This window comes from Erythrolamprus reginae, chromosome 7, assembly GCF_031021105.1.
Source record: "Erythrolamprus reginae isolate rEryReg1 chromosome 7, rEryReg1.hap1, whole genome shotgun sequence".
Lineage (NCBI taxonomy): Eukaryota > Metazoa > Chordata > Lepidosauria > Squamata > Dipsadidae > Erythrolamprus > Erythrolamprus reginae.
In genome coordinates this window covers 73,687,297-73,715,135 of record NC_091956.1, presented here as the reverse complement: position 1 = coordinate 73,715,135, position 27,839 = coordinate 73,687,297, and the positions used below count along the sequence as shown (strand labels likewise).

Sequence of the window (27,839 nt, the reverse complement as noted above, 5' to 3'; positions counted from 1 at the left end):
CTACCAAGGAATGAAAAATATACACTGCTCAAAAAAATAAAGGGAACACTCAAATAACACATTTTAGATCTGAATGAATGAAATATTCTGATTGAATACTTTGTTCTGTACAAAGTTGAATGTGCTGATAACAAAATGAAATTGATTGTCAATCAGTGTTGTTTTCTTAGTGGACAGTTTGATTTCACAGAAGTTTGATTTACTTGGAGTTATATTGTGTTGTTTAAGTGTTCCCTTTATTATTTTGAGCAGTATACAGTGTTCCCTCGATTTTCGCGGGTTCAAACTTCGCAAATAGCCTATACCACGGTTTTTCAAAAAATATTAATTAAAAAATACTTCACGGTTTTTTTCCTATACCACGGTTTTTCCCACCCGATGATGTCATATGTCATCGCCAAACTAATAATTTTTGCAAATAAATAACAAAAAAAAAAGATTATTGTTAATAAATAATTATGTTTATAAATATCAGGATCACTAAGTGTCTTATTCAATGGTGAGTACCAGTAATAATGGTGAGTAAATGGTTGTTAAGGGAATGGGAAATGGTAATTTAAGGGTTTAAAGTGTTAAGGGAAGGCTTGTGATACTGTCCATAGCCAAAAATGGTGTATTTACTTCCGCATCTCTACTTCGCGGAAATTTGACTTTCTCGCGCGGTCTCGGAACGCATCCCCCGCGGAAATCGAGGGAACACTGTATATCGGCTTCAATGCATTCTTTCTTCCAGTAGTGGGTTCCTGCCAGTATGACTAATTGCCGCTACTCCGCGGCTCTGGCAGCCAAGTATGTGTTTGAGCGGAATTGAAGCAAAATGTCACACAGGGACCCATGTGTGTGCATGTTTTGGTGAGTATTTTTGCTTCCGTGCATGTGTGGAAGCAAAACACCCCACAAAAACACTCACTCATGTGTGTTCGCATTCCTCTGCAAGATTTTGCTCTCGCATGCCAGAGGTGTGGAAATGAGGCAATTAGCCATACCGGTAGGTACCCACTTCTGCCATCAGGCATGGGGGAATTGAAATATCTTCCCCAGGCCTATATAATTTATGTATGGTGTGTTGTGTGCATGCTTTTTAAATTATGGGTTTTTAACTTCGTATTATTAGATTTGTATTGTACATTGTTTCTATCACTGCTGTGAGCCACCCCGAGTCTACGGAGAGGGGCGGCATACAAATTTAACAAATTAATTAATAAATAATAAATAAATAAACCCACTACTGTCCTCTTCCAATTTAATATTGTAAGCCAGCCAGAGGTAAATAAGTTTAATAAATAAAATAAAATGTAATAAATAAAATATGACAAGTCAATGTGATCCTTTTTTCCAATACGAATGAATGTAACTTGGAGTTAATTATAAATTGACTCTGAGCTTACAAACATGAACACCGCCATTTTGACAAAAACTTGCATGCTACTGCAACACAATTTTCAAAAATACATTAAAATACTCACTCTGCTATGAGCAGGAGACACATGAAAATGCTTAGTCGTTGTAAACACTGAATTCACTAGAATATCTCTATCCTTATTAGGGTTGTAAGCATAGAGCATTTTAGCTTTGGGCAGCCCCAATAACCTAAGAAAACAAGAAAAGGTGAAATAGGAAGATAATTAGTTTAGTTTAGTTTAGTTTATTTAGATTTGTATGCCGCCCCTCTCCGAAGACTCGGGGCAGCTAACAACAATAAAAAACAATGTAACAAATCTAATATTAAAAAACCCCAATTTAAGAGACCAATCATACCAACAAACATACCATGTATAAATTCTATAAGCCTAGGGGGAAGGGAATTTTTTTTTTCAATTCCCCCATGCCTGACGACAGAGGTGGGTTTTAAGGAGCTTGCAAAAGGCAAGGAGGGTGGGGGCAACTCTGAAATCTGGGGGGAGCTGGTTCCAGAGGGTCAGGGCCACCACAGAGAAGGCTCTTCTCCTGGGTCCCACCAAATGACATTGTTTAGTCGACGGGACCCGGAGAAGGCCAACTCTGTGGGACCTAACCGGTCGCTGGGATTCGTGCGGCAGAAGGCGGTCCCGGAGATATTCTGGTCCGGTGCCATGAAGGGCTTTATAGGTGATAACCAACACTTTGAATTGTGACCAGAAACTGATCGGCAACCAATGCATAATGCTCTAACTCAGTTTCTCTTTTTGCTCCAACTCAGTTTCAACACTACAGAATTATATTCTACAAAAAAACATTATTTTCAACACAATTTGAAAAAAGATAACTTTGCAATAACTGAAAATATAATATCAATGCCATGTTTTACAATGGCACAAATTCTTTCTTTCTTTGTGGTTCTCTCAATATTTGTTGATTTCAATGTATTATCCAAATATTGTTTTCATTTGCTTTTCAAAGCAGAATCAAGCCAGAAAAGTATTGCTTGAATATGCTGAATTGGATTTTAAGATAAGGAGAAACTATGGCTGAAATCAGCAGTCTCAATATAGTAACAACATATGAGCCTTGTCTTGTTCACATAATAACCATGGTTTGATATAACATTACATCTATGATATACATAGGTAAACAAATCTAGATTATAAAGCAAGTTAATATAGCTGTTTTCTACATTCCTTTTAAAGCTGTAATTATTTTAAAAGTTAGCTAATGTGCTGCTTCTTTCATAATAAAAAATTGTTATCTGTCCATTATTTACTTTTTTTTTCATAATCACCTGAACATATTGATGCATCTCATATAAAATTGTAATGAGAAATGTAAATAGACAAAAGGCTCTTTCTTGGAAATATTATTTTTGTACTATACATTATTTTGCCTTTATTCTGAAAAAGTGCAAAATACTCACTGCATTCCAAAATGGAGAATAGAAGGATGAAAATGAAGAATCTTTCCATCAGGCATTTTTGCAGAAAAACTGAAAAAGAATATAGCAATAACTGTAGAATCTTATTAGATAGGAGAATATGTAAACATTCCTTCAATTAAATGGGTAGCATATCATCTAATGCTTTGTTTATTTGGTAATTCCATTTCTCTTATTGCTAAACTATTTAGAATTTTAGATATCTTGGCGTACTAAATTTCAGAATATTCTATCCAAATGCAATAAAATATTTTCAAGAATTCTGTTACATATAAACTATTCTGTAATGGTTAATTTAAAAGTGTTTGAGAATACGAAGGACACATAACTAGCTGCCATACCATCATTCAGAAGTAAACTGTTGTTGCTCTCATGCAATTAAGGTTTGCTGGTTTAATCATTGGGAGAGGGCATGAAACAGGTTTATTTCAATCAACCCACAGTCAAAATTACGGCATCTGTAGTTTAATATTACAACCTATAGGACCACGGAATGAAAAACTCCTAGATATTGGGAAAACAAATCTTGACACTGTACAAAATGCACTAGCATTTATACACATTTGCTGGTAGTCCTTAACTTATTGTGTTTTGCCATAATTAAAGGCAGGAAGGATAACTATCACCAAATCTAAGTATCTCAAGAAAGACTATCTAGCACACCAGAAATGTTATCTCCTGCAAACACAGTGGCAACTGAGGAGTACTTCTTCATTACGTATTTACTCTTTTAGGACTTATCAAGACCAGTTTCCGATGCGATAATAGTATCTTGATCACTTATCTAAATTTCAGGTTTTTCCTACCTCATCTATCAAATGTTGGAAATATTCAGAAGCATACTTTCTTCCATTATGAAATGCAGAGCTACACATCTGATTGTTACTGGATATTTATAGTATATTTCAATACTTCTTTGTTGGCCTCAAAAAGGCAATGTAGCATGCACAATCTGTCCCTAACAAAGTAGGATATGTTGCATAATCTTCCTGTTGATAAAGTTCCAACACCTCTGTTCTAATTTGTTCTGTCTGGGTCCCCCCAGATGCCAACACCAACAAAAAAGAGTATCCAGACACACTGGTAAAAAGCAAAGGCAGTTTATATAATTCAAATCAAACATAGGTAACGAAGACTGTTCTTACAGACAGGAACACTATGAAGCTTCACAGAGGTTTCACGAAGGCCAGGCAATAAAACAGGATTCTTGCTGGCAAAAACAACGCTGGAGATAATAAAACCCACGCCTCCCCCAAGTCTTCCAGACTTCTAGACCACAAGCCAAGATCAGAGACGCCGAGAATCAAAGCAAGGTCACAGGACTCCCAGTTGGTAACTCTCCACAAGACTGTAAGGGCGGGCCTGCCTTTTCAACCCTGCTGAGGAGAACCACACCCAAACCCAGCTGTTGCCAATTCAGGGATGGAAATACCTTTCTAATTGGCCCCGTCTTTGAGCTGCACGTCGCTGCCTCATGTCTATTATAGCCTGTGCGTCTTCATCCAAGAATCCAGGCTACTAGCTGGGGAGAGGCCCCCCCCCGGGGGGTCTCAGGCTGCTCTCCCTCCTCCTCTTCCTGACGTTCCTCTCCCCCATCTGCCTGGTCCTCTCCCTCCTGTTCACTGTCCTCCTCCTCTGGACATGAATCCAGCAGAGATCCAGCCGGTCCCTGAGGAGCCTCAGGCTGAATCACAACATAATTGGGGGGAGGGGGTGTCAATGAACTATACTGACGCTCAGCCTGCCAACTTGATATAAAGCAAAAAGACATTTGAGGTTTATCAGCAAGACAGTATAGATTCAAAAGAATAAGCAGGGCTCTGCACAACCTGCCTCATCAGTTTCTACTGTAGCTCACATGAGAAAACTTGCCCAACTCCAAAACACCGGAGGCAGCACATGTTACCGAGTTTCTTAGTTTTCTCCCATGTATTTATTTACATAATACCTATTCCTCACAGTTTTCTACACATCTTTGAATCAATTCTTGTCCATGAATCAGCTTCTAAGAACAGAAACCTACAGCTATATTAAATTTCAATGTATGCAATCAGCAGCACAACTTTATTACAATTTTAATCATAGAAACATAGAAGTCTGACGGCAGAAAAAAACCTCATGGTCCATCTAGTCTGCCTTTATACTATTTCCTGTATTTTATCTTACAATGGGTATATGTTTATCCCAGGCATGTTTAAATTCAGTTACTGTGGATTTATCTACCACGTCTGCTGGAAGTTTGTTCCAAGGATCTACTACTCTTTCAGTAAAATAATATTTTCTCATGTTGCTTTTGATCTTTCCCCCAATTAACTTCAGTTTGTGCCCCCTTGTTCTTGTGTTCACTTTCCTATTAAAAACACTTCCCTCCTGGACCTTATTTAACCCTTTAACATATTTAAATGTTTCGATCATGTCCCCCCTTTTCCTTCTGTCCTCCAGACTATACAGATTGAGTTCATTAAGTCTTTCCTGATACGTTTTATGCTTAAGACCTTCCACCATTCTTGTAGCCCGTCTTTGGACCCGTTCAATTTTGTCAATATCTTTTTGTAGGTGAGGTCTCCAGAACTGAACACAGTACTCCAAATGTGATCTCACCAGCATTCTATATAGCGGGATCATAATCTCCCTCTTCCTGCTTGTTATACCTCTAGCTATGCAGCCAAGCATCCTACTTGCTTTCCCTACCGCCTGACTGCACTGTTCACCCATTTTGAGACTGTCAGAAATCACTACCCCTAAATCCTTTTCTTCTGAAGTTTTTGCTAACACAGAACTGCCAATGCAATACTCAGATTGAGGATTCCTTTTCCCCAAGTGCATTATTTTACATCTGGAAACATTAAACTGCAGTTTCCATTGCTTTGACCATTTATCTAGTAAAGCTAAATCATTTACCATATAAATCATTTATCATATAAACACATAGTAATGGTGCAGACAGCAAGTCAGTACAAAGTCACACGTAACATAAAAATTCATCTTAAGATAACTGCTTTTATATTTGTAATCTGTTTTGTTGTTGTTTTGCCGTATAATCTTGCCCATATTAACGGAATTGGTCTAAAACCTTAATTCTTCTGAGCTTGTGTTTCATAATAGATTGACAGATCCAATTGTTACAAATATATCTGCTTTTGCAGTGACCTGTACAGCTAGATAAGAATATGAACAATGAAAAGCCTAAACTGATTTTTCCCCGTGCAAACCAGGCAACCATTTTATTTGCTGTCTTCAACGTTGCTTGTAATCACCCCAAGGCCTGCTGTGCTGCCTCACTATGGCAGGGTGAGGGGTGTGGCTGAATGGAGTGTATAAAAAGCCCTGGGAGTGTAATGCATTTCCAACATGTACACTGCAAGGCATGAAACCCATCCAGCTGCCCGGCTATAGAAAACTATAGAGATGACTTTGAAGTAATGATGTGATACAGCAAAACATGAATCAAGTCTGGGAAGGAAAAAAAAAGTAATACACAGAAATCTGAAGAAATAATGCTTTAGGTTCTGGATCAAGGAAGAGAAAAGGCTGCAGGCTTTCAAGATTCTGTTACTATAACAACAAAGCAGAGTTCCAATATTTCTTCTCCCTTTCCTGATCTGGCCTACTTGGAAGGCTGATGCCAGCTAAAAGAAGTAGATATCTATATTAAGTTGCAGTGTTATAGGATGGTGTGGGAGATATAATGATAAAGACCATTTTACTGACAATGGCAAAGGCACAATTGTATATTTTTCAGGAAAAACACAATGGTAAAACTACATGGATAGGCAAAATAAAGCTATTGACAACGCAATGTTGGACAACGAGCCTGTCAGGTCAGATGGCACTAGGCATGCTACTAAGAAAGAGATGAGAACTTTTCAGAATTATTTATGGTGTGACTTTCCAGGTAACAAGTTAAAGAGAATAAAACCTGAAGTTGTAAAAATGGAAGTACTGTAAGAACATGGAATGTGAGCTGCATAAAGACAGGAAAGGTCAACATAGTGAAATGAATTTATTACACTCTGACATCTTTGGCATCAGAGAATTGAAATGGCCCGGAATGGGACACTTTAAGTTAGAAGATCATACTGCTTACCACACAAAAGATAATAAGCAAAGAAGTAATTGAACTGTTTTCAAAGTTATAAAAGTTAAAGGGAAGACAATATTTGGGTTATACTGTAATAAATGACAACCATTTGATGTGATAGATTTGGCATATTTATGCTCTAACCACAGATCGGATCGGATTTCTTATTGGCCAAGTATGATTGGACATACAGATATTTGTCTTAGGTCTATATAAGGAGAATGGTATTTTATTGTGTTGTGAGCCACCCCGAGTCTACGGAGAGGGGCGGCATACAAATCTAATTAATAATAATAATAATAATAATAATAATAATAATAATAATACATTAATCAAGAATAAAAAGATATAACACTTAGTGATAGTCAAGGTTAGTAATAAGCTATCAAATTGTACTAGGAAACAAATAAAAGTGATATAAATTGAAAGATATAAGCAACATAGTCATAGCAAGAAGTGGGAAGAGATAGATACTAGTAAGGAAGAGAAAAAGAATAGTATACAATATTAGTAAATTATTTGGCAGTGTTGTGGGAATTAGTTGTTAAGCAGAATGAGGGCATTCAGGAGAAAAACTGTCCTTGTATCTAGTTGTTCTGGTGTGCAGTGCCCTATAGCATCATTTTGAGGGTAGAAGTTGAAATAATTTATGTCTAGCATGTGAACTGTCTGTAGCAGTAGCAAATCAATAGCAGCGGGAACAGGAATCCGCCCCTGGCCTGTAGATATTTTTTGTAGGTAGAAGAGGCTGACAAGGTTAATGCTCAACTTTAATCTGAAATTGACAGAACATGAAAGTAAGATGTGCTGCTTGAGCTTGGAGACTTGAATGCCAATGATGAAAATAGTAAGGCAAGAATGTTATTAGACTGTACATACAGCAAACAAATGAAACAGGAAAACAACTGATCAGGTTTTGCCAATTAAATGATGTCTCTGTTGCTAGCAGTCTTCGAACAACAAAAATAAGATATCATCACATAAAACACAAAAAAAAAATCAGATGAATGATACTACTACTAAAAAGAGATAGAGGAATTTAGTTACAACAGAGATGTGTCCAGAGGCTAACTGGAATATCAAAGTTCTAATTTGATATGTAAAGTAGAACAAAGCCAACCATCTTGGACTTGTATGGGTTTTATACATTAGTTTTTTTAATGTTGTAAACAGCCTAGAATCACGGTGTCCATTGTAAATTGTAAATAAATAAATTTTCAACAAACGCATCAGGAATTAGAGAGCCAATGTGGTGTGGTCCTTAAGGCATCACGTTAGAAATGAAAGGAGACCATGAGCTGTAGTCCCACCTTAGGAACAGGGCCACATGGGAAAGTCAGTCTTGGTCCTAGGAAAGAGAAATGGCAAACCACTTACAGAAAGTTTTGCCATGAAAACTGCATGACTAGTCTTAAACTATTGCCACAAGTCAAAACATTTATTTATTGATTACTTAGATTTGTATGCCGCCCCTCTCCGAAGACTCGGGGCGGCTCACAACACGTGGAAACAAATCATAAATAATCTGACAATTTAAAATATTTAAAGATTTAAGAAAAACCCCATATACTAACAGACATACACACAAGCATACCATACATAAATTAACATGCCCAGGGGGAGATGTTTCAGTTCCCCCATGCCTGACGGCAAAGGTGGGTTTTAAGGAGTTTACAGAAGGCAGGAAGAGGAGGGGCAGTTCTAATCTCCGGGGGGAGTTGGTTCCAGAGGGCCGGTGCCGCCACAGAGAAGGCTCTTCCCCTGGGGCCCGCCAACCGACATTGTTTAGTTGACGGGACCCGGAGAAGGCCCACTCTGTGGGACCTAATCGGTCGCTGGGATTCGTGCGGCAGGAGGCGGTCTCGGAGATATTCTGGTCCAATGCCATGAAGGGCTTTAAAGGTGATAACCAACACTTTGAATTGTGACCGGAAACTGATCGGCAGTCAATGCAGACTGCGGAGTGATGGTGAAACATGGGCATATCTAGGTAAGCCCATGACTGCTCTCGCAGCTGCATTCTGCACGATCTGAAGTTTCTGAACACTTTTCAGAGGTAGCCCCATGTAGAGAGCATTACAGTAGTCGAACCTCGAGGTGATGAGGGCATGAGTGACTGTGAGCAATGAGTCCCGGTCCAGATAGGGCCGCAACTGGTGCACCAGGCGAACCTGGGCAAACGCCCCCCTCGCCACAGCTGAGAGATGGTTTTCTAATGTGAGCTGTGGATCGAGGAGGACCCCCAAGTTGCGGACCCTCTCTGAGGGGGGCAATGATTCCCCCCCCCAGGGTGATGGACAGACAGATGGGATTGTCCTTGGGAGGCAGAACCCACAGCCACTCCATCTTATCCGGGTTGAGTTTGAGTCTGTTGACACCCATCCAGGCCCCAACAGCCTCCAGGCACCGGCACATCACTTCCACCGCTTCGTTGACTGGGCATGGGGTGGAGATGTAAAGCTGGGTATCATCGGCATATTGATGATACCTCACCCCATGTCCTTGGATGACTCAAAACATGACTCAAATAGACAAAAAAATGAAATAAGACAGTCAGACAGGCTCCAACAGAGACATCTGTAGATCCAGTAATACCTACAGCTGTAACTTTGCCTAACTCTACCTTAACAAGAGAAACATCTTTCAGCTGTGGCGAGGGGGGCGTTTGCCCAGGTTCGCCTGGTGCACCAGTTGTGGCCCTATTTGGACCGGGAGTCACTGCTCACAGTCACTCATGCCCTCATCACCTCGAGGCTCGACTACTGTAATTCTCTCTACATGGGGCTACCTTTGAAAAGTATTCGGAAACTTCAGATCGTGCAGAATGCAGCTGTGAGAGCTATCATGGACTTTCCCAAAAATGCCCACGTAACACCAACACTCCGCAGTCTGCATTGGTTGCCGATCAGTTTCCGGTCACAATTCAAAGTGTTGGTCATCACCTATAAAGCCCTCCATGGCACCGGACCAGGGTATCTGCAAGACCGCCTCCTGCCGCACAAATCCCAGCGACCGGTTAGGTCCAACAGAGTGGGCCTCCTCCGGGTCCCGTCAACAAAACAATGTTGTTTGGTGGGGCCCAGGGGAAAAGCCTTCTCTGTGGCAGCCCCGGCCCTCTGGAATCAACTCCCCCCGGAGATTAGAATTGCCCCCACCCTCCTTGCCTTTCGTAAGCTCCTTAAAACCCACCTCTGCCATTAGGCATGGGGGGACTGAGATATTCTTTCCCCCTAGGCCTTTACAATTTATGCATGGTATGTTTGTTTGTATGGATGTTTAGTTTTACAATAAGGGTTTTTTAGTTGTTTTTAGTATTGGATTTACATGATGTTTTTTATTACTGTTGTTAGCCACCCCGAGTCTACGGAGAGGGGCGGCATACAAATCCAATAAATGAATGAATGAATGAATGAATGAATGAATGAATGAATGATATCCAAACCAAGTGGGTTATTTCCATTTAGAAGAAATGAAGTTGAAATAAAATTATAAAATTATAAAATCTGTCCCTAAGTCCATGATGGCGAATCCGTGGCATGTGTGACACAAGTGGCACAAGGAGACATATCTGCTGGCATGCACACAGTTGTCCTAGCTCAGCTCCAGGGGGCATGTGAGTGCCCGCCAGCTGATATTTGGCTCACAGGGAGGTGTTTTTGCCCTCCCCAAGCTCCAATAAAGCATCTGGAACCTGAGGAGGGCGAAAAATGGGATTACTAGAAATCAGGAATTGGGGGAGCAGGGGCACGTGGTGTTGTGTTTGGGCCTGGGCCAGCAGTTGCTCCCACAGATGGGAGACGCGGCACAAAGTGAATGTGAAAGCATGGCTGACAGCCAGGAAGATGTGGCAGACAGCCAGGAGGATTCAGCAGACAGCCCAGGGGTTTGGCCTGCAGTCCCTCAGACAGTCTTTCCTCGCTCAGTTCGTCTGCAGATCAATACATTGATCTATGTAGCCGAAGAGCTATGCAAAGAAGGGATCGCTTTAAGGAGTATTACAAATCATGATAGGAGCACCTGGGTTGGGTGTGGTTCCCTTAATGAGGGTTAAAGGGATAAAAAGGGAACAAGGGCCAAGGCAAACTGTGGCTGTTTATCTGTGTTGTTTTGTGGTTCCTGCTTCGAAGCTTCTGTGCCGTTGGAGTTTTCAACCCAGCTTTGTCGGACAAGTGGGAGGTGAAAACTCTGGGACTTGCTGTTTGCTTCAAAGATTCAAAAGGACTCCTGAAACGTCTTTGCTCATTCCAGGTTGTCATTGTTTATTTTTCCCTGTGTTTTTTGTATGCGGCTGAAGTAAGCCTTGCATTGTTTTCGGACAGTAAGAACTGTTTTTTGAGAAAGCTATTATTGTTTATCTAATACAAGTTTACTGATTAGCAGAGCACGTGTGTGTTTGATTTCTTTTCACTGGACTATTACGCATTGCCGAGCCAGTCAGGCAGAACACGTGGGAAGCATTAAATATGGGTGTAGGCACATGCATGCGTGCAATTTTGGCAACCGACGGGAAAAAAGGTTTGCAATCACTGCTGTCCAGGTAATAAGAACAGCCAGTCAATCCAAGGGGAAAGCCAATACTAGCATGAGATTATTAGTATCCCAGAATTATGGACAAAGTAAATTTATTGTATAAACAAGACAAATCTAAACATGAAATCCATTAAAATATACTAACAATATACTTTACACAGACATATATATATATGTATATATATATATATAAATATATATATATAAACAAGTTAATTGCGGATAGAATTTTAACAGGCTTTTAAAAATAAAATTTCCAGAATACCTTTTATTAGCATGTGCATGTTGTAACGGGTTATTAGCATGAAGCCAGCTCTTGCTCTAGTCTCTGACTTGATATTTTATATACTAAACTTCATATCTATATGTGGAGCACTTAGGTCAAAGGTCCATGCAATCTGCATTGACATCTTTTATCCCAAAGGAGATTGTATATGCAAATCCAGCTTAACCTTTGTGTTTGGTAACACAAAGGTTTATGTTTTAATCCACAGATGTAGCCCCATGGAATGACCAGAGATAATCTAGATCCAAAAGCCATAAATACTCTCCAAATAAAAGGGTTACTTTTAAATAAAAAAAAGAGTTTGGCTCTATTCTATGTACACTGAGGATATATCTATTATAAAAAGGGAAAGGCAATTAAAGAAGGGAAGAAGGAAATGCAATTTGCAGCCATAAGAAGTAAAATGTCATTACACCTGGCCACATTTTTATATGTTACGTATACATTATACTAATACAATCCAATTCCTAATCTTAAATAAACAATGTAAACTAGATTTTGCAATTATATAAAGGATCTGTTAATGTAAGTAACATAAATAGTTCAAGTCTAATCACAGAGGTGAATGAATATATTGAATATTTTTTAAATAATATATTGCAACTATGGCCTGCTACTTGGTTCAAGTAAACTCAAGCTGAAAAGCAATATAGAACTCCCTCAAAATATGTTTATCTTAAAATAGGAACAAAAGTTTCATAAACAGAAAATCTGTTTTGGAGTATAATTGCCATTTGGAAAGACCAATCTTTACAGTTTGGGATATAATAGATATTGGGAACTGAGAGAATTGACAATTTGTCCATTTCTAAAGATGGACACATTATTTCAGGGTTTATTTAACAGAAGGATAGGAAAATATCTGGAGAACAGTATTTTATATCAAATGATTTATTTAGCAAATAAGGAAGTTCAGCAAATTGCCCTCTCCAAATTGTTTTTGCATTATCAATGAAAACAGTTAGAAAAATTAAATAAAGCTGAGGGATAAAGAAAGACAGCATTTGAGATCAAATATGAAGGAAGCAAGCATTACAAGTAAAATAAAAGGGATGTTTGGAAATTGTCTTGTCAGCAGATATAGTAATCAAGCTTTCCATTTGTTCTTCTAAATATCAACCTATACTGGAATGAAGTGAACAGCAACTGGGAAGTATTTTGAAGGAATATCTTAAAACTGATAAAGATCTTTTAAAGTAAGGGGTATAATGCAGAGACTGCATGGGGCAACAGATCTAGAGACAGAGAAAACTAAAAATAATAATGAACATCAGAATACCAAATAAGGTGCAGCCTTCCACCAGCTAACCAAATGACAGCACAACATTCCCAAAAGAGCTCTGGAAGTCTAGTTTTGCTCTTAAAATATCCTCTTAAAATACCCAGTGTTCTGGCAGAGCAAGACACATTTTCTCCCTCTTTTTTTGTCCCAAGTTATTTGGCTAGTGAATTTGTAAAAGCCACAAAGTCCTTGAAAAATCCTGAAGCAGTTCACAAACTCAACTGCTGCAGTTTGTTCCAACTCCTTTTTCCATGAATCATCTGCTGAATCCCCGAGAAGGGTTGTATACCAATAGTTTTTTGTTACTATAAAATCATGATGAATATGGGTAGTCCTAGACTTATGATCACAGTTGTTAAGTTAGTAACACGGTTGTTTAATTTATCTGACTTTGCTTGTGAGAAGATCGCAAAAGAGGATCACATGACCCCGGGGCACTGCAGCCATCATAAATATGGTTAATACTTGGATGGAGGCTGCCAGAAGAACCTGGGATTCTAAAATAATTTTTTAATGCAGGAATTTCAATTTTATTTCTCCCTGGGCTTAATGTCCATAATTAACCAAATAAAGCTTTGTGCTTTCTTTCTTTCTTTCTTTCTTTCTTTCTTTCTTTCTTTCTTTCTTTCTTTCTTTCTTGGATTTGTATGCCGCCCCTCTCCGGAGACTCGGAGCGGCTAACAGCAACAATAAAACAGTGTGCAATAGTAAAATAATACTAAAAACGATTAAAAACCCATTAATATAAAAACCAGACATACATACCATGCATAGAATTGTAAAGGCCTAGGGGGAAAGAGGATCTCAATTCCCCCATGCCTGATGGCAGAGGTGGGTTTTAAGTACCTTACGAAAGGTAAGGAGGGTGGGGACAATTCTAATCTCTGGGAGGAGTTGTTTCAAGAGGGCCGGGGCCGCCACAGAGAAGGCTCTTCCCCTGGGTCCCGCCAAGCGACATTGTTTAGTTGATGGGACCCGGAGAAGATCCACTCTGTGGGACCTAACTGGTCGCTGGGATTCGTGCAGCAGAAGGCGGTCCCTGAGATAATCTGGTCCGGTGCCATGAAGGGCTTTATAGGTCATAACCAACACTTTGAATTGTGATTGGAAACTGATCGGCAACCAATGCAGACTGCGGAGTGTTGGTGTAACATGGGCATATTTGGGAAAGCCCATGATTGCTCTCGCAGCTGCATTCTGCACGATCTGAAGTTTCCGAACATTTTTCAAAGGTAGCCCCATGTAGAGAGCGTTACAGTAGTCAACCACTAGACCAAACTGGTTCCATTTTTAAAATGCTTTTTTGGGAGTATCTGTGTTTGTACAGATTTTGAGTCATTTTTTACTTCTTTATCATGCTTCCTTTTGTATTCAGTATTTTGTTAATTTATGCTTTAAAAAATATTACCAGATACCCATGTAATATTCATCAATCTGGAAATAAACTATTTGCCAAAGTACAATTTTTAACATAGTAGAAAACGAACATTATTTTATATAGGAATGAACAGAAATTGTATTTTCTTTGTATAATCTTAATTCCATTTAAATTTTAATTTAATATTTTTCCTGAACCATTCACTATGATTTGGACTGTGGATCCTACAAGCACGGCACCAAGCAGTTAAGATGCTGTGCTTGTTGGCCTGAAAATAGCAGTGCAAGATCTAAAGTACCATGTGATGGATGGAATGAGTTCCCCATTACTTGCCCCATCTCCTGCCAACCTAGCAGTTCGAAAGCATGTAAATGCAAGTAGATAAATAGGTACCAACTTGTGGGAAGGTAACAGTGTTCCATGTATCTTCAGCACAGAGTCATGTTGGATACATAACCACAGAAGTGTCTTTGGAAAATACTGGCTCTTTGTGAACTAGAAATCAGAACTGGCAGGGGAATCCTTATTTTTTTAACTCTACCCAGCCCCCCAAACTTAGAAAAACTCCTACTAGGAAATATTGGTTTATCACTACTATCAAAATGAGACCACTGTCATCCCAACTCTGAAAGAACCAGATATTAATGTTGGTCTCACCAAGACTTCTCATTTTTTTTCTTTTTATGACCCCCTACCCTTCCCTTCTTTGTATGATTCCCTGCCCATCCAATGGAGTCTTACTTACTTTTACAGAAGTGACCTACATTAGAATCTTCAAACTGAACTGAAACCAAAGTTCACAAGGCCCCAAAAGACGGGATTGGGAAATTCCAATTTCTCCAATTGGGAAAAATACAATTGGAGAAAACAGTAAAGGAAACTTGAGTCAGAGCAGCTCAAAAGAAGAATGACAAACTAAGTGATACAAAGAACACATCACTATTGTGCATAGGGAGAATAGATGTGTAGTCCCATTTTTTTCAAAGCCAAATTTCATTTCAAAGTGAAAACAAAAGTTAAAGCATCTAAACAGAATTTTTTTGAAAATACAAATAAACCAGGAAGATGGTGGGCATTGAAGGTATATGTTTTGTTATGTATGATTTTTAATGTAGAGGGGAAAAAACTTTAAAAAGTGAAAGCAAAACAAAAATCAATAAACCAATTAGGAGAAACAATTTGTATTTTACCTTCAGCTCTTACTTCCATTGGTATCCCTATTTTTTAAAATACAGTGGTACCTCGAGATACGAGTTTAATTCGTTCCGGACCTGGGCTCTTAAGTCGAGCAGCTCTTATCTCGAACGACTTTTCCCCATAGGAATTAATGTAAATAATTTTAATTGGTTCCAGCCCTCAAAAAACTCACAAAGTTAGTCTAAATTATGCAGAAAGACATGTTTTTAATGAAGAAATGTACATGTACATATAAATGAATAATGAAGTTTCTTTCACTTAACTTGTAAACTTTCTTAAACTTTTAAATTTACATATGTTCAACTTCTCTGCCACCCAATCCTGTAGGACAGAGGTCCCCAACCCTTTTTGCACCAGGGACCGGCTTTAAGCGATCAAGAGAGGAATGGGTGAATGAATGGACGGAGGGTGGGAAGGAAGGAAGGAAGGAAAGAGGGAAGGGACAGGAACAGAGGAAGGAAGCAAGGAAACTTATGAAAGGGGAGAGTAAGAGAGGAATGAGTGAAGGGGGGGAGGGAAGAAGGTGGGAAGGAGAAAGAAAAGAAGAAATAGAGGAAGGGAAGGTAAAAGAGAGAAAGAAAAAGAGCAAGAAAGAAAGAAAGAAAGAAAGGAAGGGGGAAGGGACAGGAACAGAGGAAGGAAGCAAGGAAACTTATGAAAGGGGAGAATAAGAGAGGAATGAGTGAAAGGAGGGAGGGAGGGAAGAAGGTGGGAAGGAGAAAGAAAAGAAGAAATAGAGGAAGGGAAGGTAAAAGAGAGAAAGAAAAAGAGCAAGAAAGCTGCAAGCACCCCCCTGAGCCCCCCAGGCCGGCTGCAACCTTTTAAAACACGCGCGCCGCTTCGCAGCTGTCTCCTGAAGCCGAACGCGGAAGTTAGCGTTTGGCTTCAGGAGACAGCTCCTTGGCGCTTGTATCTCGAATTTGGGCTTGTAAGTAGAACAAAAATATCTCTCCCCTCCCAGCTCTTATCTCGAGTTGCTCTTAAGTAGAGCAGCTCTTATGTCGGGGTTCCACTGTATACTAAATTAGCTTACATAATTTCTATCGCAATCATTAGCTTTTAGTAAACTCATATACTTAAAGAACCCTAATACCATTTTTTAAATGAAAAGCCATAAAACTGAGTTGAATTGCACGGCAACATTTTTAAAGTGTTCTGAAAACCCAGAAATAGAAAAACTATTTTCATTTTCTCCTAAATGTTCTAAGGGAGGAGAGACTATCTTTATATCAGGGAGTAAGGAATTCCATAATCTTGGATAGTCACAGAGAAGGCAAGCTCCTGGCCTGTGCTTATCTCCACTTCTGACTGGTTTCATGACAAAAACATGAAACTGCTTTCATGTCATAGGATGGGCCACCATGTTTAACACATGAGATAAGATTCTCATGCAGTGGTTTCCTTTTACCCTACATAACATTTTTCATTGAAGCCAAAAAAAATCTATTTTGGTCTCATCCATCCAAAGAACATTCTTCTAATAGCATTCTGACTTATCTACATGATCTTTTGCAAACTGAAAATTGGCCCATGTGAGAAAGCTCCTTAGTTCCTTAGACCTCAGCTAAGGGTTCTTTGAGATTTCCCAAGATATTAGTTGCCTTGCTCTTGGTCCAATTTAGTTTCATAAACTTTTAAGAGTTCATGTTCTTTGAAATCTACAATATATATATATTTATTAACTTCAAATTGCACTGGAAACTCCAATAAGGATAAATTTTCTGACAATAAGAACAATTAATTAGTGGAATGACTTGTCTCCAGACGTTGTTGGTGCTTCAATAGAATGTTTTTAAGAAGATAGACTTTTTAAAGAAGAGGATATATTGTATACTGTGCGAATCAAAAAGAGGGCCGCAAAAATATTTACTGACTCCTCGTATCCTGGATATAAATTGTTTCAACTCCCACCCTCACAACAACGCTATAGAGCACTGCACACCAAGATGACTAGACACAAGAACAGTTTTTCCCCCCAAATGGCACCACTCTGCTAAACAAATAATTCCCTCACCACTGTCAAACTATTAACTAAGACTGCTCATTGTTCCTATCACCCATCTCTTCCCACTTATGACTATATGACTGTAACTGATAGCTTATTTATTTATTTATTTATTAGATTTGTATGCCGCCTCTCTCCGTAGACTCGGGGCGGCTCACAACACAATAAAACAGTTCGTAACAAATCTAATAATTTAAAATTTTAAAATATTTTTAAAAACCCATTATTAAGCAGACATACGTACAAACATACCATACATAAATTGTATAGGCCCGGGGGAGATATCTCAGTTCCCCCATGCCTGATGACAAAGGTGAGTTTTAAGGAGTTTACGAAAGGCAAGAAGTGTGGGGGCAGTTCTAATCTCTCGGGGGAGCTGGTTCCAGAGAGTCGGGACCGCCACAGAGAAGGCTCTTCCCCTGGGACCCGCCAAACGACATTGTTTAGTTGACAGGACCCGGAGAAGGCCCACTCTGTACCCTATGACAATCATTAAGTGATTCTTGACAAATGTATCTTTTCTTTGATGTACACTGAGAGCATATGCACCGAAGACTTTTTTGTGTATGTCCAATCATACTTGGCCAATAAAGAATTGTACTCTATTCTACCTTCCCTACTCTTTTCTATTCTATTCTAAAGCAAAGGCATACTCTGAACCTGTTCATATTTTACATGACATTCTAGACATACTCTGATAATTATTCTTAATTTGACATGCATAAAGCAACCTTTTAAAACATTTTGATAATGGTCTAAAAATGATTGTCACAATAGATAATGCCACCACATAAAACATTTATCCAAAATATATTCAGTGGCATTGCACTCACAAGAATATTTGGTATTTCCTCAGTTCACATTTTTTCTTGGCCTGTTTCCTGAAGGTGCTTAATTGGATCCATGAATATAAATACTGTGCTTTAATTTGCAGCTTGCTCACGTTCCAAGATAAATATTCATGAAGTATTGGTTGCCACCCCCCTGGTCTAAATCAAGAAGTTGACGTTTATTTTTCTTTCTTCTCTCTCCCCCCCCCCCCCCAACCAACCTTCACTCTCTGTACTCTTCTTTACAGTAAGCAGAGCAATGGGGAAATGAAGTCTGCCTATAGGAGGTACCGTGTTTCCCCAAAAGTAAGACAGTGTCTTACTTTCTTTTTATCCCCAAAAGCCCCACTATGTCTTACTTTCGGGGTATGTCTTATATTGGAAAAAAATTGTCGAATTTTTTGTTTTAACCATAAAATTAACATTTATTAACAACCTGAACAGACGGAGGCGGCAGACGCGGTGACGTATGGAGGGGGGGCGGCGCGGAAGTGGGCAGGAGGCGGCGCTCATTAAGATCAGAGGGAGGTGGCAGACGCGGCGACATATGGAGAGGGGGACGGCGCAGGCGTGGGCAGGAGGCGGCGCGCAGCTAGATGAGAGGGAGGCGGCAATACCCCCGTGTTTCCCCGAAAGTAAAACATATGTCTTACTTTCGGGGTATGGCTTATATTAGCCGACCCCCCTGAAACCCCCGATACGTCTTACAATCGGGGGTGTCTTACTATCGGGGAAACAGGGTATAGAGTCTGGAAGTATAGCTGACCAAGAGGTGCATAAAATGAGACAGAAGGAGGCAAAACAGATAATATATACTGCTAAAGCCTCAAAAGAGGAAGAAATTGCCAAATCTGTGAAGAAGGGGGATAAAATCTTTTTCAGATATATCAATGATAGGAAGAAGAAACACTGCAGCATCACAAAGCTTAGTACTGGAGTTAATACATACATTGATGGGAATAAGGAGGTCGCTGACCATTTGAATAGCTACTTCTGTTCAGTTTTCTCAGAAGGCAGCTTACAATATTATACTATGGGTGGATATAGCATTGCCTCCAGCTGTAGGGATTCAGCTCCAGTGATCTCAGAGGGCAATGTCTTAGAAGAACTTGAACAATTAAAAATAAATAAGGCAATGGGTCCAGATGGCATCCACCCCAGTGTTCTTAAAGAACTCAGATATGTGATTGCTACCCCCCTGACCGATTTGTTTAACCAATCCCTTTTAACAAGAGATGTTCCTGATGATTGGAGAATGGCCAGTGTTGTGCCTATCCACAAAAAGGGCAGTAGAGAAGAAGCTAGTAACTACAGGCCAGTTAGCTTGACATCAGTTATAGTTAAAATGATGGAGACTCTACTCAAAAAGAGGATAAATCAGCACCTAAAAACCAATAACTTATTGGACCCAAACCAGCATGGTTTTACTTAGGGCAAATCGTATCAGACTAATCTCACTGATTTCTTTGACTATGTCACAAAGGTGTTGGATAAAGATGGTGCCGTGGATATTGCCTATCTTGACTTCAGCAAAGCCTTTGATACGGTTCCACATAAAGAGCTGATAAATTAGTGAAGACTGGACTTAATCCCTGGGTAGTTCATTTAAAGGGTTAAATAAGGTTCAGGAGAGAAGTGTTTTTAATAGGAAAGTGAACACAAGAACAAGGGGGCACAATCTGAGGTTAATTGGGGGAAAGATTACAAGTGAGAAAATATTATTTTACTGAAAGAATAGTAGATGCTTGGAACAAACCTCCAGCAGACATGGTTGGTAAATCCATAGTAACTGAATTTAAACATGCCTGGGATAAACATATACCGAGTCTACGGAGAGGGGCGGCATACAAATTTAATAAATAATAAATAAATATCCATCCTAAGATAAAATACAGGAAATAGTATAAGGACAGACTAGATGGACCATGAGGTCTTTTTCTGCCACCAATCTTCTATGTTTCTAAAGTACAATGAAACATGGAGGAGAGATAAATTTATGCTATTCTTCAAGGTAATCAACTTGTATTCATTCATTTAGTGACCAAAATTATAAAAGCACTGAAAATAGGAATTTACAATCAGTACTTTAGCTTATGATTGTTACTGCATTCCCATGATCATGTGATCAACATTTGACACTTGGAAATTGGCATGGGTTTACGATGGTTGAAACATTCTGTGATCATGTGATCACCCCTTTTAACCTTCCGAAATGAGCTCTGACAGGCAAAGCCAATGGGTGAAGCTGGACTTGCTTACTAACTCCTGAGGTCTGCAACATTCCCACTATTCCCAATCCCTACAATTTCTTCCCTCTTGCATCCTGATGTGCCAGAATCACTTATCTTACAAGATCTGTCTCCTCTCTGCCACAGTTTCTTTGCTTTTCAGGGAGAGGAGAATTGACGAAAGCTCCTGGGTGCTGTAATATCATGTGAGCTCAAGCACCCATTCTATTTTGCAGAGACTGGGTGCCTGAACTCTCACAAGGACTATCAGGACCCTCCATTTTCAAAAGCTTCATACATGTCATAGATAGATAGATAGATAGATAGATAGATAGATAGATAGATAGATAGATAGATAGATGATAGATAGATAGATAGATAGATAGATAGATAGATAGATAGATAGATTTATTTATTTATTTATTTATTTATTTATTTATTTATTTATTTGATTTGATTTGATTTGATTTGTATGCCGCCCCTCTCCGGAGACTCGTGACGGCTAACAACAGTAATAAAAACAGCATATAACAATCCAATATTAAAACAGTTAAAAACCCTTATTATAAAACCAAACATACATACAGACATACCATGCATAAAATTGTAAAGGCCTAGGGGGAAAGAGTATCTCAGTTCCCCCATGCCTGGCGGCAGAGGTGGGTTTTAAGAAGCTTACGAAAGGCAAGGAGGGTGGGGGCAATTCTAATCTCTGGGGGGAGTTGGTTCCAGAGGGCCGGGGCCACCACAGAGAAGACTCTTCCCCTGGGTCACACCAAGCGACATTGTTTAGATTTGCGCTCCATTGAAACACCCCATAGATGCCTATGAAGCCTTTGAAAACAGATGGATTCGCTCCCTTTTGAAACACCCTATAGATGCCTATATGAGGCTTTTGAAAACTGAGGGTTTCATTTTGAAATGCCCATAGATGCCTATGAGGCCTTTCAAAAGGGAGCTAACCCCTCTGTTTTCAAAGGCTCCATTTGCACACAGATGGAAGCAACTTGGTGAAAAGTGTCCCACTGATGGTGGAAAGGAGCTGAGGAAGTGGGGTAGGAGTAGGAGACAGATGCACCAAACTCTTTTCAGAAGCTTCCATTGACTCTTCTCCCCCTCAAAGCGAAATAAACTGCAGCAGAGAAGAGACAGATATTTGCAAGGTGAGTCTGGCATGGCAGGGAGGGGGAAGCATGAGGTATCTTAGTGGGTTGGGGATGCTTTGGGGGCCTGTTCCATCACTAGCCCCCCTTAGCCTTCCCCACCTTGAGATACTTCATGTGCACTTAATTATATTAGCGAATGCATGGGTGAAAGCAGGGAGTGGTCTCATTCAAGGTATGAGATGCACTCCCACGAATCCTTGAGGTATGAATGGAATGGACAGGTTCCACTACATTTGTAACTCAAGGACTACCCGTCATCCATTTTCATTGGGGTTTTTAGCATGTTTTAATGTTAGATTTATATATGTTATATATTCACTTTGTTGTGAGCTGCCCTGAATCTGAGGAATAGGGCGGCATAGAAAATTATATAAATAAACACACACACACACACACACACACACACACTATGTGGTGATATGAGCCTGAAAAAAGCACAAATCCCACCAATAATGTTTGGTTGAAAGTGATTTGACTGGCTACTAATCAGGGCTGTGTGTGAGTGAGTGACCATAAATGTTACCGATCAATAGCCACTGAAATCACTTTCAACCAAACACTGACATTCATTCACTCCAAAAGAATACACAAGACCCTGTGAATCTATAGTTACGGCAAGTTTACTGATAACAGTGTGAATTTGTTCTGCTCCTCCTCCTCCCCCCCCCCCACACATACCTGGCACCTGGATCCACAGTCCACACCTACCTACATCCTTCTCAAATAAGCTGCCATTGTCAATCTGCCAAAGAGACAGAAACTGCCAAATCTGGATCCAAAGACAACGCAAAGAGCATGCAGGAATTGATATTCCTGGAGGGGTCTGTCATATGGTAAATGATTTAGCTTTACTAGATAAATGGTCAAAGCAATGGAAACTGCAGTTTAATGTTTCCAAATGTAAAATAATGCACTTGGGGAAAAGGAATCCTCAATCTGAGTATTGCATTGGCAGTTCTGTGTTAGCAAAAACTTCAGAAGAGAAGGATTTAAGGGTAGTGATTTCTGACAGTCTCAAAATGGGTGAGCAGTGTGGTGGGGCAGTAGGAAAAGCAAGTAGGATGCTTGGCTGCATAGCTAGAGGTATAACAAGCAGGAAGAGGGAGATTGTGATCCCCTTATATAGAGCGCTGGTGAGACCACATTTGGAGTACTGTGTTCAGTTCTGGAGACCTCACCTACAAAAAGATATTGACAAAATTGAACGGGTCCAAAGATGGGCTACAAGAATGGTGGAAGGTCTTAAGCATAAAACATATCAGGAAGGACTTAATGAACTCAATCTGTATAGTCTGGAGGACAGAAGGAAAATGGGGGACATGATCGAAACATTTAAATATGTTAAAGGGTTAAATAAGGTTCAGGAGGGAAGTGTTTTTAATAGGAAAGTGAACATAAGAACAAGGGGACACAATCTGAAGTTAGTTGGGGGAAAGATCAAAAGCAACGTGAGGAAATATTATTTCACTGAAAGAGTAGTAGATCCTTGGAACAAACTTCCAGCAGACGTGGTTAGTAAATCCACAGTAACTGAATTTAAACATGCCTGGGATAAACATATATCCATCCTAAGATAAAATACAGGAAATAGTATAAGGGCAGACTAGATGGACCATGAGGTCTTTTTCTGCCGTCAGTCTTCTATGTTTCATCCCCCAGAGTGCTTGCTTTGTTAATTTACAGTAATGGAAGCTACTCTTGCCTTGTTCATTTAAAAATCTGGTAGCTCTTGATGGAAAAAGTTTTCCAGGTGTTCAGGGACTTCAGGATCTAACTTCTTTTTTCTGGTTCAGATGACATTTTTTAACAAGCTGGTTCCTTCTTATCTATTTCCCGTAAGGAAATGGAGGAATTCTGGGAGTTGAAGTCCATATATCTTCAAGGTTGAGAAACACTGTTTTAGACAATCACTGGCTTTTTTATCCACTCTTCTTATACACCTGTTCATCTTTAGCATGGAAGCTTTAGTCCACTCTCACAAAGGTCATTATACATACTGCCTGGTTCACATCTATTAAAAGCACATCGTTTGCACAAGAATTGTTTGTAGAACAGCATCTTCCGTAAAACTAAAGCACATACTAACAGCACTTGAAACATCTCCCCATTTCCTGAAATGTGCAACATTATTGCACAATTATTGTAAGCTTCACAAGTTGCGACTTTATTGCACAGAAGTCCACAACAATGAAATACATGAATGTAAGCAATGGCAGGGCTCCTAACAATTATGAATTTCTGCATTTCTCTATATAGTCAGTCAATGATCTCACATCTGAACTAAAAAAGGCATATTGAATTGTACTCAAAGTTGACTAAGTAGAGCAAACTCACCCTAAACATTCCTGGCATATTAATATGTACTTTTTAGCAACCATGATCCAATATAATGTGTGTTATTTAGGGAACGATCCCCAGGCACCGTGTCTATTTCTGGATTATATAAAGTCATACTTTTCTTTAATTTTTAATTTCATAAATTTGTAATTGAACAAGTAAGCATAATAAAACAGAAATACATGAAACAGCATTTGTAGGAAACATGAAACTAATAAAAGGTAAGGAAAAGTTATGGGAAATGTATTTGTATTACAAAATACAGTGATCCCCCGATCATTGCGAGGGTTCCGTTCCAGGACCCCCCGCAACGAGCGGGTTTTCGCGGAGTAGCACTGCGGAAGTAAAAACACCATCTGCGCATGCGCAGATGGTGTTTTTACTTCCCAGCAGCGAGGAGCCGAAGATTGGGGTTTCCCCGCCACCCACGCGAACTCCTCGCTGCTGCCGCGCCCGCCGCTCGCCCGCCCTGAAAGGGAAAGCCCCCCCAGGCCGGCTCCGATCCCCCCAGGCCGGCTCCGATCCCCCAGGCCGGCTCCGATCGTTTTAAAACAGGCGCGCCGCTTCTCCGCTGACTCCTGGCGAACTTCCCCGCTTTAGGAGTCAGCGGAGTAGCGGCGCGCCTGTTTTAAAAGATCGGAGCCGGCCTGGGGGGGCTTTCCAGCAACCCACGAGCCCGGGTTGGGGGCTCGTGGGTTGCTGGAAAGCCCCCCCAGGCCGGCTCCGATCTTTTAAAACAGGCACGCCGCTTCTCCGCTTACTCCTGGCGAACTTCCCCGCTTTAGGAGTCAGGAGAAGACCCAGGGAAGCCGCCCAGCAGCTGATCTGCCCGGCGCCATCTACGCATGCGTGCCCATAGAAAAAAGGGCACGCATGCGCAGATGGTGTTTTGACTTCCGGGTTGAAAAATCGCAAATTAGCCTGTTCGCAATGGTGGGGAATGCAATAACTGGGGGATCACTGTATACCAAAAATATATTCTACACTTTTTCAATTCTTCTTCAATTTTATGAAAAAAGTTTTTAAAAATTTAAAGAGGAATTACATTTTAGTGAAATATGCATAAATATGTTACAAAGACATTGTGTTTATTTTATTTAAAGGGTTGCAGGAGGCAAGATATATATGACTTTGAAAGCAATCAGCTAATATGGCTTTCTGACCTTCACAAACTTTTTTCATACATTCAACCATTCTCTCATATAGAACAAAATAATCTGATATAATAGTCTGGTGTATAAAATACAAATTTTTCTCATCTTCATTTTACAGCATTTGAAAAAGACAAGATGAAGGTACTCTAAAGCAGTGATGGCAAATCTTTTTTTCCTCAGGTGCCGAAAGAGTGTGTGTACACACTATCGCACCTCCGTGCCAACACCCATAATTCAATGCCTGGGGAGAGTGAAAACAGCTTTCCCCACCACCCAGAGGCCCTCTGGAAACCAGAAGCAGCCTGTTTCCCAATTTCTGGTAGGCCCAGTAGGCTGTGTTTTGTCCTCCACAGGCTCCAAAGGCTTCCCTGGAGGGTAAAAACGCCCTCCCCGTTGCCCCGGAGGTTCTTTTAATCTCAAATTTTAAAAGGAACCGGTATTGCTATACTGCATGCTATATTATATGCTGTTCCAAATTATGGATATTTTATCAGTACCCGAGAAATTGCTATATATTCATCTTTTTCAATTCACTAACAAATAAAATAGAGTACAGTGATACCTCGTCTTACAAACGCCTCATCATACAAACTTTTCGAGATACAAACCCGGGGTTTAAGATTTTTTTGCCTCTTCTTACAAACTATTTTCACCTTAGAAACCCACCGCCGCCGCTGGGATGCCCCGCCTCCGGACTTCCGTTGCCAGCAAAGCATCCGTTTTTGCACTGCTGGGATTCCCCTGAGGCTCCCCTCCATGGGAAACCTCACTTCCGGATTTCTGTGTTTTTGTGATGCTGCAGGGAAATCCCAGTAAGGGAATCCCAGCAGCGCAAAAACAGGTGCTTCGCTAGCAACAGAAGTCCAGAGGTGGGGTTTCCTATGGAGGGGAGCCTCAGGGAAATCCCAGCAGCGCAAAAACGGGCGCTTCGGCTGGCAAAAGGGGTGAATTTGGGGCTTGCACGCATTAATTACTTTTCCATTGATTCCTATGGGAAACATTGTTTCGTCTTACAAACTTTTCACCTTAAGAACTTCATCCCGGAACCAATTAAGTTTGTAAGACAAGGTATCACTGTATTTATTTAAAGTTCAAGATGCTTTCTGGATTTAACTTGATCGGGTTAAGAATATGCAAGTATACAGTAGTAGTTGCAAAATCAAATGTAATCACCTGCAACAAAGGGATGCCAGCTAATAAAAGAAAAAACTGATTATATTTGTCAGTATATTGGGAACAAGTACAATACTAAAATCTTCCTCTTTCTTGGGAATAAGAACAAGTGGAGGGAGCAGTGAATACCTGTGGTAGACATGATTCAATCATTTGCAAAAGGCATGGTACAAGTTTTTTTTCCTAATGTTAGTAAGGAAACTGAAATTACTACAAATATTAAAACCAGCATTCAGTTTTAAATGTTAAAGTTTCTGCATTATTTAAAATATTTACATGAATATTTTGGAAAGAAGTATCTATATTTTATCTATAAAATTCTGTTTCCAATGGTAATGGGGTAATATTTTAACTGAGACTGAGTAATAATATTAATGTTATTTTTATAACAATTATTTATTTATTTATTCGATTTTTATGCCGCCCTTCTCCTTAGACTCATGGCGGCTTACAACATGTTAGCAATAGCACTTTTTAACCGAGCCAGCATATTGCCCCCACAATCCGGGTCCTCATTTTACCCACCTCAGAAGGATGGAAGGCTGAGTCAACCTTGAGCGGATTTGAACCGCTGACCTACAGATCTAGTCAGCTTCAGTGGCCTGCAGTACAGTACTCTACCTGCTGCGCCACCCCGGCTCATACAATTGCATTGCTTATATTAATTTTTCTACAACCATGCCTACATAACATTGCATTTCTATATAAAATTTATCTAAGGTAAAAGAGATTGGCATTGATCTGCATTTAGAAATATTGCTCCCTTTACAATATTGTTTCTTTGAAAAAGTACATTTCTCAGACAAATAAGAAGGAAATAAGAACATGTCAATTATTTTAAAGATAATTATGGATGCTATTAGTATAAGTCAAATTACAGTAGCTGTGTTGCATTTCTCTAGTAAAAAAACAATATAAAGTATCAGTTGTATTGATTCTGTGAGGAATGCTACAGAATGAATTCAGTGAGATTCTGATAGCTGCAGAGCAAAGCTGGAAATTTTCTTAACTGAAATTAGTAAATTTTTAAACTTAACCTATTGTAGACACTGTCAGAAAGAACGGATAACTGAAGATTAGCCAGACTAATTGGTCAGACTCTTATCGAAAGTTGACTTTGCTTACCTCTGCTCTTGGGGATCTTCCTCCACCTCCTCCTCCGATTCAGCCTAGTAAACAAAGAAAACACCAGAAAGTTTTTCAGCAACAAATGTGCATTTCCTACATATACTGTACTTTATTTCGGCAAAGTCAGTATTGTAACTGCTTAGTGGTGTTTCATGTTAATTAAGCTACCACACTACAAGTTTTTAACTTTTGCATGCCAATTTTTGAAAACTGAAA

The 27,839-nt window shown here is 39.8% G+C and overlaps 1 protein-coding gene across 7 annotated transcripts in view; it reads right to left on the bottom strand.

The window, feature by feature from the left end:
- The window catches only part of TMEM131L (transmembrane 131 like), an 84,620-nt gene that overhangs the window by 48,037 nt on the left and 8,744 nt on the right, over positions 1-27,839 (bottom strand). For all 7 annotated transcript variants that reach the window (XM_070757833.1, XM_070757835.1, XM_070757836.1 and 4 more), the window contains exons 3-5: positions 27,621-27,664; positions 2,831-2,899; positions 1,467-1,590 (exon numbers count right to left, since the gene is read on the bottom strand). In XM_070757833.1, the coding sequence (XP_070613934.1) occupies positions 1,467-1,590; positions 2,831-2,899; positions 27,621-27,664 (237 nt within the window). The remainder of the gene's footprint in view (positions 1-1,466; positions 1,591-2,830; positions 2,900-27,620; positions 27,665-27,839) is intronic.